Source organism: Cherax quadricarinatus, chromosome 6 (assembly GCF_038502225.1).
Source record: "Cherax quadricarinatus isolate ZL_2023a chromosome 6, ASM3850222v1, whole genome shotgun sequence".
Taxonomy (NCBI): domain Eukaryota; kingdom Metazoa; phylum Arthropoda; class Malacostraca; order Decapoda; family Parastacidae; genus Cherax; species Cherax quadricarinatus.
Genome location: NC_091297.1, coordinates 26,479,537 through 26,494,744, shown reverse-complemented (window position 1 = coordinate 26,494,744; position 15,208 = coordinate 26,479,537). Strand labels below are relative to the sequence as shown.

The following is a 15,208-nucleotide window of genomic DNA, read 5'->3' as shown; positions in this document are numbered from 1 at the left end:
CTTACACCAGTGTTGCTCTCATCTTACACCAGTGTAGCTCTCATCTTACACCAGTGTTCCTCTCATCTTACACCAGTGTTGCTCTCATCTTACTCCAGTGTTGCTCTCATCTTACACCAGTGTTGCTCTCATCTTACACCAGTGTTGCTCTCATCTTACTCCAGTGTTGCTCTCATCTTACACCAGTGTTGCTCTCATCTTACACCAGTGTTGCTCTCATCTTACACCAGTGTTGCTCTCATCTTACTCCAGTGTTGCTCTCATCTTACACCAGTGTTGCTCTCATCTTACACCAGTGTTGCTCTCATCTTACACCAGTGTTGCTCTCATCTTACACCAGTGTTGCTCTCATCTTACACCAGTGTTGCTCTCATCTTACACCAGTGTTGCTCTCATCTTACACCAGTGTTGCTCTCATCTTACACCAGTGTTGCTCTCATCTTACACCAGTGTTGCTCTCATCTTACACCAGTGTTGCTCTCATCTTACACCAGTGTTGCTCTCATCTTACACCAGTGTTGCTCTCATCTTACACCAGTGTTGCTCTCATCTTACTCCAGTGTTGCTCTCATCTTACACCAGTGTTGCTCTCATCTTACACCAGTGTTGCTCTCATCTTACACCAGTGTTGCTCTCATCTTACACCAGTGTTGCTCTCATCTTACACCAGTGTTGCTCTCATCTTACACCAGTGTTGCTCTCATCTTACACCAGTGTTGCTCTCATCTTACACCAGTGTTGCTCTCATCTTACACCAGTGTTGCTCTCATCTTACACCAGTGTTGCTCTCATCTTACACCAGTGTTGCTCTCATCTTACACCAGTGTTGCTCTCATCTTACACCAGTGTTGCTCTCATCTTACACCAGTGTTGCTCTCATCTTACACCAGTGTTGCTCTCATCTTACACCAGTGTTGCTCTCATCTTACACCAGTGTTGCTCTCATCTTACACCAGTGTTGCTCTCATCTTACACCAGTGTTGCTCTCATCTTACACCAGTGTTGCTCTCATCTTACACCAGTGTTGCTCTCATCTTACACCAGTGTTGCTCTCATCTTACACCAGTGTTGCTCTCATCTTACACCAGTGTTGCTCTCATCTTACACCAGTGTTGCTCTCATCTTACACCAGTGTTGCTCTCATCTTACACCAGTGTTGCTCTCATCTTACACCAGTGTTGCTCTCATCTTACACCAGTGTTGCTCTCATCTTACACCAGTGTTGCTCTCATCTTACACCAGTGTTGCTCTCATCTTACATCAGTGTTGCTCTCATCTTACACCAGTGTTGCTCTCATCTTACACCAGTGTTGCTCTCATCTTACACCAGTGTTGCTCTCATCTTACACCAGTGTTGCTCTCATCTTACACCAGTGTTGCTCTCATCTTACACCAGTGTTGCTCTCATCTTACACCAGTGTTGCTCTCATCTTACACCAGTGTTGCTCTCATCTCTCATCTTACACCAGTTTTGCTCTCATCTTACACCAGTGTTGCTCTCATTTTACACCAGTGTTGCTCTCATCTTACACCAGTGTTGCTCTCATCTTACACCAGTGTTGCTGTCATCTTACACCAGTGTTGCTCTCATCTTACACCAGTGTTGCTCTCATCTTACACCAGTGTTGCTCTCATCTTACACCAGTGTTCTCTTCACTTACCAGTGTTGCTCTCATCTTACACCAGTGTTGCTCTCATCTTACACCAGTGTTGCTCTCATCTTACACCAGTGCTCTCATCTTACACCAGTGTTGCTCTCATCTTACACCAGTTTTGCTCTCATCTTACACCAGTGTTCTTACTTACACCAGTGTTGCTCTCATCTTACACCAGTGTTGCTCTCATCTTACACCAGTGTTGCTCTCATCTTACACCAGTGTTGCTCTCATCTTACACCAGTGTTGCTCTCATCTTACACCAGTGTTGCTCTCATCTTACTTACTCCAGTGTTGCTCTCATCTTACACCAGTGTTGCTCTCATCTTACACCAGTGTTGCTCTCATCTTAGTGTTGCTCTCATCTTACACCAGTGTTGCTCTCATCTTACACCAGTGTTGCTCTCATCTTACACCAGTGTTGCTCTCATCTTACACCAGTGTTGCTCTCATCTTACACCAGTGTTGCTCTCATCTTACACCAGTGTTGCTCTCATCTTACACCAGTGTTGCTCTCATCTTACACCAGTGTTGCTCTCATCTTACACCAGTGTTGCTCTCATCTTACACCAGTGTTACTCTCATCTTACACCAGTTTTGCTCTCATCTTACACCAGTGTTGCTCTCATCTTACTCCAGTGTTGCTCTCATCTTACACCAGTGTTGCTCTCATCTTACACCAGTGTTGCTCTCATCTTACACCAGTGTTGCTCTCATCTTACACCAGTGTTGCTCTCATCTTACACCAGTGTTGCTCTCATCTTACTTCAGTGTTGCTCTCATCTTACACCAGTGTTGCTCTCATCTTACACCAGTGTTGCTCTCATCTTACACCAGTGTTGCTCTCATCTTACTCCAGTGTTGCTCTCATCTTACACCAGTTTTGCTCTCATCTTACACCAGTGTTGCTCTCATCTTACTTCAGTGTTGCTCTCATCTTACACCAGTGTTGCTCTCATCTTACACCAGTGTTGCTCTCATCTTACTTCAGTGTTGCTCTCATCTTACACCAGTGTTGCTCTCATCTTACACCAGTGTTGCTCTCATCTTACACCGGTGTTGCTCTCATCTTACTCCAGCGTTGCTCTCATCTTACACCAGTATTGCTCTCATCTTACACCAGTGTTGCTCTCATCTTACACCAGTGTTACTCTCATCTTTCACCAGTGTTGCTCTCATCTTACACCAGTGTTGCTCTCATCTTACTCCAGTGTTGCTCTCATCTTACTCCAGTGTTGCTCTCATCTTACACCAGTGTTGCTCTCATCTTACACCAGTGTTGCTCTCATCTTACACCAGTGTTGCTCTCATCTTACACCAGTGTTGCTCTCATCTTACACCAGTGTTACTCTCATCTTACACCAGTTTTGCTCTCATCTTACACCAGTGTTGCTCTCATCTTACACCAGTTTTGCTCTCGTCTTACACCAGTGTTGCTCTCATCTTACTTCAGTGTTGCTCTCATCTTACACCAGTGTTGCTCTCATCTTACACCAGTGTTGCTCTCATCTTACTTCAGTGTTGCTCTCATCTTACACCAGTGTTGCTCTCATCTTACACCAGTGTTGCTCTCATCTTACACCAGTGTTGCTCTCATCTTACTCCAGCGTTGCTCTCATCTTACACCAGTGTTGCTCTCATCTTACACCAGTGTTGCTCTCATCTTACACCAGTGTTGCTCTCATCTTACACCAGTGTTGCTCTCATCTTACACCAGTGTTGCTCTCATCTTACTCCAGTGTTGCTCTCATCTTACTCCAGTGTTGCTCTCATCTTACACCAGTGTTGCTCTCATCTTACACCAGTGTTGCTCTCATCTTACACCAGTGTTGCTCTCATCTTACACAAGTGTTGCTCTCATCGTACACCAGTGTTGCTCTCATCTTACACCAGTGTTGCTCTCATCTTACACCAGTGTTGCTCTCATCTTACACCAGTGTTGGTCTCATCTTACACCAGTGTTGCTCTCATCTTACACCAGTGTTGCTATCATCCTACACCAGTGTTACTCTCATCTTACACCAGTGTTGCTCTCATCTTACACCAGTGTTACTCTCATCTTACACCAGTGTTTCTCTCATCTTACACCAGTGTTGCTCTCATCTTACACCAGTGTTACTCTCATCTTACACCAGTGTTGCTCTCATCTTACACCAGTGTTGCTCTCATCTTACACCAGTGTTGCTCTCATCTTACACCAGTGTTACTCTCATCTTACACCAGTGTTGCTCTCATCTTACACCAGTGTTACTCTCATCTTACTCCAGTGTTGCTCTCATCTTACACCAGTGTTGCTCTCATCTTACACCAGTGTTACTCTCATCTTACACCAGTGTTTCTCTCATCTTACACCAGTGTTACTCTCATCTTACACCAGTGTTACTCTCATCTTACACCAGTGTTGCTCTCATCTTACACCAGTGTTGCTCTCATCTTACACCAGTGTTACTCTCATCTTACACCAGTGTTGCTCTCATCTTACACCAGTGTTACTCTCATCTTACACCAGTGTTGCTCTCATCTTACACCAGTGTTGCTCTCATCTTACACCAGTGTTGCTCTCATCTTACACCAGTGTTACTCTCATCTTACACCAGTGTTGCTCTCATCTTACACCAGTGTTGCTCTCATCTTACACCAGTGTTGCTCTCATCTTACACCAGTGTTGCTCTCATCTTACACCAGTGTTACTCTCATCTTACACCAGCGTTGCTCTCATCTTACACCAGTGTTGCTCTCATCTTACACCAGTGTTGCTCTCATCTTACACCAGTGTTGCTCTCATCTTACACCAGTGTTGCTCTCATCTTACACCAGTGTTGCTCTCATCTTACACCAGTGTTGCTCTCATCTTACACCAGTGTTACTCTCATCTTACACCAGTGTTGCTCTCATCTTACACCAGTGTTGCTCTCATCTTACACCAGTGTTGCTCTCATCTTACACCAGTGTTGCTCTCATCTTACTTCAGTGTTGCTCTCATCTTACACCAGTGTTGCTCTCATCTTACTTCAGTGTTGCTCTCATCTTACACCAGTGTTGCTCTCATCTTACACCAGTGTTGCTCTCATCTTACACCAGTGTTGCTCTCATCTTACTTCAGTGTTGCTTTCATCTTACACCAGTGTTGCTCTCATCTTACACCAGCGTTGCTCTCATCTTACACCAGTGTTGCTCTCATCTTACACCAGTGTTGCTCTCATCTTACACCAGTGTTGCTCTCATCTTACACCAGTGTTGCTCTCATCTTACACCAGCGTTGCTCTCATCTTACACCAGTGTTGCTCTCATCTTACACCAGTGTTACTCTCATCTTACTCCAGTGTTGCTCTCATCTTACACCAGTGTTGCTCTCATCTTACACCAGCGTTGCTCTCATCTTACACCAGTGTTGCTCTCATCTTACTTCAGTGTTGCTCTCATCTTACACCAGTGTTGCTCTCATCTTACACCAGTGTTGCTCTCATCTTACACCAGTGTTACTCTCCTCTTACTCCAGTGTTGCTCTCATCTTACACCAGTGTTGCTCTCATCTTACACCAGCGTTGCTCTCATCTTACACCAGTGTTGCTCTCATCTTACACCAGTGTTGCTCTCATCTTACACCAGTGTTGCTCTCATCTTACACCAGTGTTGCTCTCATCTTACACCAGTGTTACTCTCATCTTACACCAGTGTTGCTCTCATCTTACACCAGTGTTGCTCTCATCTTACACCAGTGTTGCTCTCATCTTACACCAGTGTTGCTCTTATCTTACTCCAGTGTTATGAAGACAAAGTTTTAAAAACAGTTGCTGTGTGAATCCTACGGACTTGGTTATTAAATAATAATAATAATAATATAATAACGAACAGAGGCAGTTGAGAGTAACAACGCTCTCTACCGTTACGCTAGTGACATAATTATTCCACAAGCTGGTTGCCAGATTTTTGAGTCCCTCCGTTGCTAGCTTGTTGACTCGACCCTTGTACATAACATTCTAACATGAAGCTTTTCCCTAGCTTTATTTCTCATCATAGTATAGTGTCAGATGCTCCTCTCAACATGACACTTGCGACTTGACTTTATCTGTCTCCAGTCATCTCTCCACCTGAACTGACTTATGGCTTTATTCCTCATTTGTCTCTCCCTAGATTTAATTCAGTTTTGTTTGTTAGCTGCACACCAACATTACTGTTAGAAACATATTACCAGTTTCCTAACTCTGTGAGGCAGTAGGAAGATTTTTCTTTATCTGAAATTATCAGTTTTCTACTTTAGCTTTTTTAGTTATCTTCAGTCTACAGATTTAAAAAAACAAATCTTTGCCTATTGTAGCAGACTAGCTGTACCGTAGTAGTGGGTTGTGCCATGTTATCAGCAACCAGTAACGATGTCACAGGATCACTCTTAGTAAGAGAGTCAGACACATCAGGAACTTGTTTGATATACATACCTAAATATTCACCGCAACACTGAGATTATTACACCATGTAAAATACACATGGTTTTTCATAAACCAGAATGTTAGATATTAATAAAAAAGGATACACGAGAACCAAGTTGTCAGTGGAGTGTGCTGGTTGGTGGATGACACCCGTCTTCTTTTTCTACTTAAGATGTTTCAAAGTAAATGGAATCTGGTTAGATAAAGTTATTACCACAGCTGAGTAATGAATCGAGTTGAGAATCTCCTTCAGACCAAGTCAAACGCCATATGTAACCATTATGTTAAACCTGAAGTCCACGCTCCAACTAGCCGACAACTATAAAATAGAGAAAAAAATTATTTGTGTATGGTTTAAAGTTTAGTTTTGATTATAATAAATTATTTGCATATAATGATAGTTATATACTCAGCTCAAGCAACAACAAATAAATTTGAGCTGTCATTGTTGACTATTACCACTGATAAATTTCTTGACTTGTAGTTACCACTAACCATACATAAGTTACATCCGTTCCTACAGCCACTCACCAGTTATGAATGCCCAAACTGTGATGCCCATTAGTTTAGGATGAGTGAATTTAGGCGTCTCATTCGACTGGCTTAAAATTTTTAATGTTGGTATAACAAGGGAAAATTTATGCAATAGTTGGAAATTACAGCCTCTGCCTATTCAGTTTCATACAGACTTTCTCATGATTTAGTTTCCGAGTGCTAACATTCCAGAGCCTCTTCTGAGAAGCTTCTATCTTCCAACAGTGGAATATCCCACTTAGAAGAAATGGAGTGTATAAGATGCTATTTTGTCCTAGCTTTAAATGATTTAATATTTTTTCATTAAATAACTTGAATATATCTCTCCTCAATGGTCCCATCTTTAAATGTTGAAGCATCCTATGAACAATCTATTCAATAAGTTTAAGCTTGGTACGTTCATACATGCCCGTATCCGAAAATAGTTAATAACTTGGAATCTCTGACTTGCTATCTGTCCCTGGATAAAACTTTTTCCGATGGTCAGCTTTAATCCTTCAGTATCGGTAAACTTTTCTCAAATCACTGTTTTGGAGCTGTGTAAGTTTTGATTTGCTAATTTTATAAAAGTTTATTTTCCATGATGAGCAGCAACTTATAAACATAGATATACATAGGTAATTAGATTTCTTCGATTAATCAAGGGCTGTACTGGTGCCGATTTGCCAACATTAATGAAAAAATTGTGACACCTGAAATATTTATTTGTGAATGCTTTGTCTGGTTGGCTTCTGACCTTCAGTGTCAAAGTATCTCCCTAAATGGATAGTTATTACTCTACATAAGTGCCAATTTGCAGAATGTTGCTGCAACGTTTGTTTATGTGACATTTACCGGCATTAATTTTTTTTATCACTCACTGAGGTAGATGAGGCTGAGCTCATGAGATACTGGGATATCCTTCTCGGATCGCGCAGCGACTGAAGAATATGTGGTAATTGTAACATCATTCTTCCCACTTATTACTGCCTCAGTAACTACGCCTATCTGTTAATTATTGACTTTTTCTTAGCTACTCTAGCTCCTCAATTAGTCTCTCATTCCTGACTCGTCTGCAAACTATTCGCTCTCCATGGCCTAGTATATCTCTTTATGGTAAGTAAGTTACTCCTGGCATGATATATACATCTTCGTGGTAAGTTACTCCTAGCATAGGTCTTTGTGCTCAATAAGTTACCTAAGTTACCTCTGTGTTTTAAGTTATTCTTGGCATGGTGCACCTTTTCGTGTTGAGCAAGTTACATATCTGCGCTGTGAATTAGTTACTCCGGGCAGAAGAACAAAGAGGTGACTGGAACAATACACAAATAACCCGCATACAGGGGAGAGGAGCTTACGATGACGTTTCATCTTAATCTCCTCTCTCCTTCGGTTGTAAGCTCCTCCTCCTTTTCGGTCCAAGTCGGACCGAAACATCGTCGTTGGTGAGGAGGCTACTGAAAATTACCATTGCACATATTTACAATGGCTTGAGAGGTCATGTCACAAATTTATTTAACTGAATAAGGCAAGCACAGTCTTGTGGCTTAGCAGTATTTAATAAATGTAATGAATTGTATTTGTTCCTACTTTAAATCCGCCCCACATTTCTTGCTATAAATATACGTATGTCAAAAACAACACTAATTGTGACGGTATGATTTTTTGGTCCTAAGCCTAGCTTCTTTTTCCCGTCTGATTCGGTCACTAACTCTTGTTCAGAAATGGCAAATTCCGCTGTTCAAACTACGCAGAAACTTGTATGATGCAAAGAAGGGAAAGAAAGAGAAGGTTTGGCGAATATCGTACAAACTCAAGTCATAAACTGATACACAAACTTACGTAAGCTTGAGGACGATCAAATTTTAGTAAATCCTGAGAGACAATACAGAAAAGTTTATGAAATTAAATTCATTAGGTAATACAAAATATCTGTATCATAAGCATATCTTGTGATATGACTGCATAAGGGCGTATTTGCCTTGGGCATAAGTATAGTGGAAGCTCTCTATATTTATTAATAATATTCTCGCATATCTGAAGCTGAGATTCGCCAGATTTAAGAATAAGTATTAACAGGCATATGAGGCATACGTAATGTATGTAATTTAATATAATGCGTTTTTATTATGTCCTTTAACTCTCTTTTGGTGTAACTATCCATTGCCTGACGTGCAGTGACAGTCATGTTATCATGTGTCGTGGTAATGCGATTAGTTTCCTCTAGCTAGAAAAGCAGTTGTTGGCTAGAGGCGGAGGGAAAGAGAAAATATGAGACTGAGGAAAAGGGGTGTTGGTGCCTTCTTGACTAGAGACACAGGAGGAGTCTTTACGAGGCCTGGTTACAGACCGGGCCACGGGGGCATTGATCCCCGAAACCCTATCCAGGTATACTCCAGGTATACCTCAGTTCGACATCTGTCTCCGTTTAAGTATTATTTGTACTATAGTGTATTACCTACAGTTTCTTCTGTTATAACAGGTAATTGTGAGTGTATTTGTAACACAATGTATCAGTGGAGATTGTAGAGTGTTCAGGGGAACACTGTCTACAGTTATATGCGAGTGGCTCTGTTGAAGCTGGAATCTACCAAGATCTCCCTTCTGTAGATCATTGATCGTATAAAGGGTACTCTTTAAGGAAATAAACACGATTTCAAAGTATATACTAGGTATACTTCCTTGCCCGAGTCACAGAACCTACCTTCCAATCTACTGAATATATGTTATATATAATCAATGTTAGCCCTTTCTTGATCGTAAAGTATTCTTGTATATTTCTTATATTCTATTTCATGGTCTGTTATGATTATCTCATGGTTTACTTATATTTATGATACACATTCAACTTCTCTTTAATGTATCTATTATAAATACTTAGGATTGATAATCAGATTATAATTTCAGTTATGTGTGTAGTTGTTTCTATGTTCCTTTGTCCTGACAGTCATGAATATTATTAAATATAACCATGCTTTGCCCTATTACCTGTGGAGGTGAGGCTATAGTCAAGAGCTGTTATTTCAGTTTCACTCAGTAGCGGTTTCAGAATACATTTACAACTTTTCTTCGGAATTATTAATAATAATTATAACCCATTGGACGAAGGCTAAAAGGAAAGTCTGGGAAGTTGTAACATCTACGTAGAATTTGAAGAAAATGTTTATGGATGTTAATCTTAACAATACTAACATCTGTGTTTAATATATTTGGTTCAATAACTCTTGCAAGTATTTCACAAAAAAAATGACAATTACTTCCGCCGTTTCCTCTCCGTCAATACAACACCTTGAATATTAGAACTATTGCTATTATTGCCAACAAGTTGTATTTAATAATCATGTTTTTTTATGGATAATTATGTTCAACATGGCAAAGTATATATTTATTGTTCTCAAATGCAAAATATCTTAGGAATTCTCGATGTCGAATGTCCTCTTTTACATGCATTAAGTGGTAAACTTTTTTTTTATTAGAAACTAAAAGCACATGAGTGTTAGTGGTGGTGGATGTGTTCGTCATGGTTGAAGACCTTAACGATGGTCTCTGCGAAGTTGGGAATGTCGTGGAAGATTCGTTCGTCAGGGACGTGACGGTCCAGTGGGTAGCCATGAGGTTTCTTGTCTGGGTAGACTCCCTTGTAGCCATAGTGGTGGAACTTTTTAAATGTCTCGAGACCATTAATGGCTGCATCAGCTGCACCATCAGTCACAGCCACCACCAGCTTGAACTCTACACCAGCCTCGTTGCCCTTGGGTATGAGCAGCCTGTTGGGCAGTCCAGTGGCGCTCACGAACTGGTCCAGTTGCAAGTCGCTGCCTCCACTGAGTGCTGCTTCAGCTTTCTCATGTAAGGTGTTGATACTAGGCACGTCAGGCACTGTCACCGACGACTCAACAGATTTGCGCACAATGTGGTTTTCTCCAGGCTTTACTGAGGAAATATTAGAGAAAATATATATCATATAAATAAACTCTGTTTATTAACAAATGAATAATTTCTGTAGAATTTTGATTGATATATTCAACATATCCTAATATATTATTCTCTCACAATAATGTTTGTATGAATAATAACATTCTTTCTGCTTTTACAACTGTGAAATATATTTTATACTTACGAGTCTTAAAGAACTTGTCTAGTTCAATAGCTCGCCAACGACCCTCGTTGAATGGGAAGATGACGCCGTTGCTGTCACGGTGTGGCCAGGCGAAGATACGGATTGTGGCCAAAACGTCTACATTGTTATTGTTTATTATGTCAACATTGAAGGAGAAATCTTTGTGCTTCAGACGTGGAATATAAGTGCTAATCTCTAAGTTATCAACCTCGTCTTTATCGTCCACAGCATTGACGAGGCTATATTCATAATCTTCCAAGTAAGTTTCCAATGGACCATCAATGTTAATGTTGTTGATAGCAACACCGTGAAACTCAAGCTCTTCCTTATTATAAGGTGGAAGACGGTCTTTATGTTTTCTGAAGAGGTCATCAATGTATTTGTGTAGCTGGTAGAATGCTGGGTCGCGTATAGCTGTCTCATAATGCTCCAGGACACTGGGAGCCTCATGGTACTTGTCATGGGGGTCACCCTGGTGACCAAGCAAGACGTGAGCCAAATTGTTGAGGGAACCATAGTACTCAACATTGGGGCTGTACAAAGAAGACTCAATAATATTACCAAGGATATCAATACCTTCTTCATTTTTAATGTCCACCTTGGAGCCCTCCTTGTCAATGATGTAACCGTGATCGATTGCATCTCGAATGCGGTTCTCCAGTACTACTAAATCATGAACCTCAGCAACATGATCCACGTTTTCGATGTGGATATCATCAGGTCGAACCGGGAAGAAACTTCCATATTTGTATAAAGTATGAGGATGGAAGCCGTCATGAAGAGTTTCATCCCAGTGAAGTTTTTGCACAAGGTCGAGGTGGTTGGACAAACGTTCAGCATCAAAGCGGTTGTTGAGCTGGTGATGGATCCAGAAAAAGGTCTCACCCTTACGTTCAATATGAGGGCCGAAAGTGTCATTCCACCAGAAGGGATATTCTATATGCCAATTAAAATAGTGATTACTAAGGCCGATGTCTTCAGTGAAGTAGGCAACTCTGTACTCTGGGTTATTCGGGGTGCCTGTGAAGTTTGTTACGAATTTGCCTGGTGTAGCTGTAATCTTCGCTTTGTATGCTTTTTGGAGTACTTCATTGCTTGTGAAAAAATGAGGAAGAATCTCATATATTGGAGGAAGTACAACATTTTTAGCAAGTGGGGAGTGTTTGGCAGCTGTATACAAAGCATAAACAAATTCTTCCTCATTTATTCTCTGACGGAAGTAAGCAGCATTGCTAATAACTGTTTTCCAATCCTGGCACTGAAGGAGAACATTAGTAAGTAATATGGCTTGTTCCCGCTGAGTGGCATTAAACACTGAGTAATAATGTTGCTTCTCCTCAAGGGTGTGATCTTCGAGTTCTTTCAGTAACTTGAGAACAGCAACACCACCGTCACGATAATCTGATGCGTGGGCTTCTGGGTCAAAGGTATCAGCTAGAGTCTTCAGGTTAGCATTATGCAGAGGCTCGTACACCTTGTAGAGCAGGTAGTTGATGTCGTGCTGCTTCTGTGCTAATGGTACACCTGTGGAATACGTTATAAGGAATATATCATGAGGGAAATTTTTAAAACTGATGTTTTGTATAGGCGATGATACAGGATTTACCTGTGAAACAATGAAAATAGAGGCACAATTCTCCTTATTTGATTTCTCCTTCCATACGCAGAAGCCAATAGTTAATCTTCATATGTTCGTTGCAGTCATTACTGAACGTGTTATAATTTATGACTGTCTTTATTGTCATTAATCTACAAATCAAGTAATTAGTGATTTTTATATTTACATTAGTTATGCTCTAAATCTGGTAGTTAGTAGTTAGCGATTTTTGTATTTTCAGTCACTCCTACAATAGTCTATGAGTTATTGAGTATTTTAGCTACAATCATTGCACTACGAGTTATGTATATAATGATTCTAGTTGGTATAATCAGTACAGCTCCTAATTGCCATCCAACATGCTCATACATTTATTATTCAGCTACACAACACATGCTGACATAACTGCTCTACCACTACACGTCACTGGCTGACATAGTTACTAACCAATGTACAACACAGGGCTTGAAAAGTTGCCATGCAACTGTACAACATAAGACTGATATAACTACTGTGCCACTGCACATCACAGGCTAATATAATGGTATGTTGTTACCCAACACAGGTTGGTATTGTTGGTATACAGCGGCATCACAGTTACTATACCACTGTAACACATTCTGACAGTTCTTATACTACATAACACAGTTTAACAGAACAGTTTAAAATGTACTGCGTACAGTTAACAATTCATTGTGTTGCTGTACCAACAATAGACGTGATAAAATATACAGGACCGTAGCTGACATACTTACCGTCAGATTCATCTTTCTGGAAGCCACTGAAATCGTCATCACCTAAGAATGAGAAGGCGGAGGCGGCAGCCACCAGCGCGAACACCACCAAGACCTTCATGGTGCTGATGTCCCAGCAGCTCTCGCGCCCCTTTATATACACCATCTCGCCCTGTGACCAGCTTGCTGATTGGACTCTCTTATCGCCCAGCGGTAAGTGGTGGAGTAAGTGGGAACTCTTGTTGGTTAGCTATCATATACTTGTTTCTGAGGTAGTGCATTATGCATGAGTGATCTCAATCCCACCTCTATGATCATAATAAATAATTCTGGTTTGAATTTGATAATCAAATCTAGTGTGACCTTGACGGTCAGTTGTAGTGTGATCTTAATGATCACATTTACTGTAGTAATAACAAATGTGATGAATTTTGTGTACTTTACCTACTCCAGTAGGTCAAAGATTGTATATTATTTCATATATACGTTTGCATATTTATGTATTTCTGTTAGTCTTTAATATTCATAGCTCGAATATTTCAGGCAAAGGAATAAATATCTGTGTGGCACATTTATATTTTAAATATAACATTATACGGTATTGTGTAGGGAGGTAGTTTGGATGCAGACAGAAGCTTGTGGACACGAAGGAGATTGGTATAAGCTAGAAGCTTGTGGACGCGAAGGAGGCTGGTGCAAGCTAGAAGCTTGTGGACGCGAAGGAGGCTGGTACAAGCTAGAAGCTTGTGGACACGAAGGAGGCTGGTACAAGCTAGAAGCTTGTGGACATAAAGCAGTGTGGTACAATCTAGAAGCTTGTGGACACGAAGGAAGCTGCTACAAGCTAGATGCTTGTGAGCACGAAGGTGGCTGGTACAAGCTAGAAGCTTGTGAACACGAAGGAGGCAGGTACAAGCTAGAAGCTTGTGAACACGAAGGAGGCAGGTACAAGCTAGAAGCTTGTGAACACGAAGCAGGCAGGTACAAGCTAGATGCTTGTGAACACGAAGGAGGCAGGTACAAGCTAGATGCTTGTGAACACGAAGCAGGCAGGTACAAGCTAGATGCTTGTGAACACGAAGGAGGCAGGTACAAGCTAGAAGCTTGTGAACACGAAGCAGGCAGGTACAAGCTAGATGCTTGTGAACACGAAGGAGGCAGGTACAAGCTAGATGCTTGTGAACACGAAGCAGGCAGGTACAAGCTAGATGCTTGTGAACACGAAGGAGGCAGGTACAAGCTAGAAGCTTGTGAACACGAAGCAGGCAGGTACAAGCTAGATGCTTGTGAACACCAAACAGGCAGGTACAAGCTAGAAGCTTGTGAACACCAAGCAGGCAGGTACAAGCTAGATGCTTGTGAACACGAAGCAGGCAGGTACAAGCTAGAAGCTTGTGAACGCCAAGCAGGCAGGTACAAGCTAGAAGCTTGTGAACACCAAGCAGGCAGGTACAAGCTAGAAGCTTGTGAACACCAAGCAGGCAGGTACAAGCTAGATGCTTGTGAACACGAAGCAGGCAGGTACAAGCTAGAAGCTTGTGAACACGAAGCAGGTAGGTACAAGCTAGATGCTTGTGAACACGAAGCAGGCAGGTACAAGCTAGAAGCTTGTGAACACCAAGCAGGCAGGTACAAGCTAGAAGCTTGTGAACACGAAGCAGGCAGGTACAAGCTAGAAGCTTGTGAACACGAAGCAGGCAGGTACAAGCTAGAAGCTTGTGAACACGAAGCAGGTAGTTACAAGCTAGATGCTTGTGAACACGAAGCAGGCAGGTACAAGCTAGATGCTTGTGAACACGAAGCAGGCAGATACAAGCTAGAAGCTTGTGAACACCAAGCAGGCAGGTACAAGCTAGAAGCTTGTGAACACCAAGCAGGCAGGTACAAGCTAGATGCTTGTGAACACGAAGCAGGCAGGTACAAGCTAGAAGCTTGTGAACACCAAGCAGGCAGGTACAAGCTAGAAGCTTGTGAACACCAAGCAGGCAGGTACAAGCTAGAAGCTTGTGAACACCAAGCAGGCAGGTACAAGCTAGATGCTTGTGAACACGAAGCAGGCAGGTACAAGCTAGAAGCTTGTGAACACGAAGCAGGTAGGTACAAGCTAGATGCTTGTGAACACGAAGCAGGCAGGTAGAAGCTAGAAGCTTGTGAACACCAAG

The 15,208-nt window shown here is 41.6% G+C and overlaps 1 protein-coding gene across 1 annotated transcript; it reads right to left on the bottom strand.

The window, feature by feature from the left end:
• Positions 1-9,967: 9,967 nt before the first annotated feature.
• LOC128692748 (pseudohemocyanin-2-like) lies at positions 9,968-13,249 on the bottom strand. The gene is made up of 3 exons (XM_053782086.2): positions 13,068-13,249; positions 10,716-12,239; positions 9,968-10,528 (listed from the first exon to the last, which is right to left on the bottom strand). The coding sequence occupies exons 1-3, from the start codon at positions 13,210-13,212 to the stop codon at positions 10,092-10,094; spliced, it is 2,106 nt and encodes a 701-aa protein (XP_053638061.2). The 5' UTR covers positions 13,213-13,249; the 3' UTR covers positions 9,968-10,091.
• Positions 13,250-15,208: the final 1,959 nt, after the last annotated feature.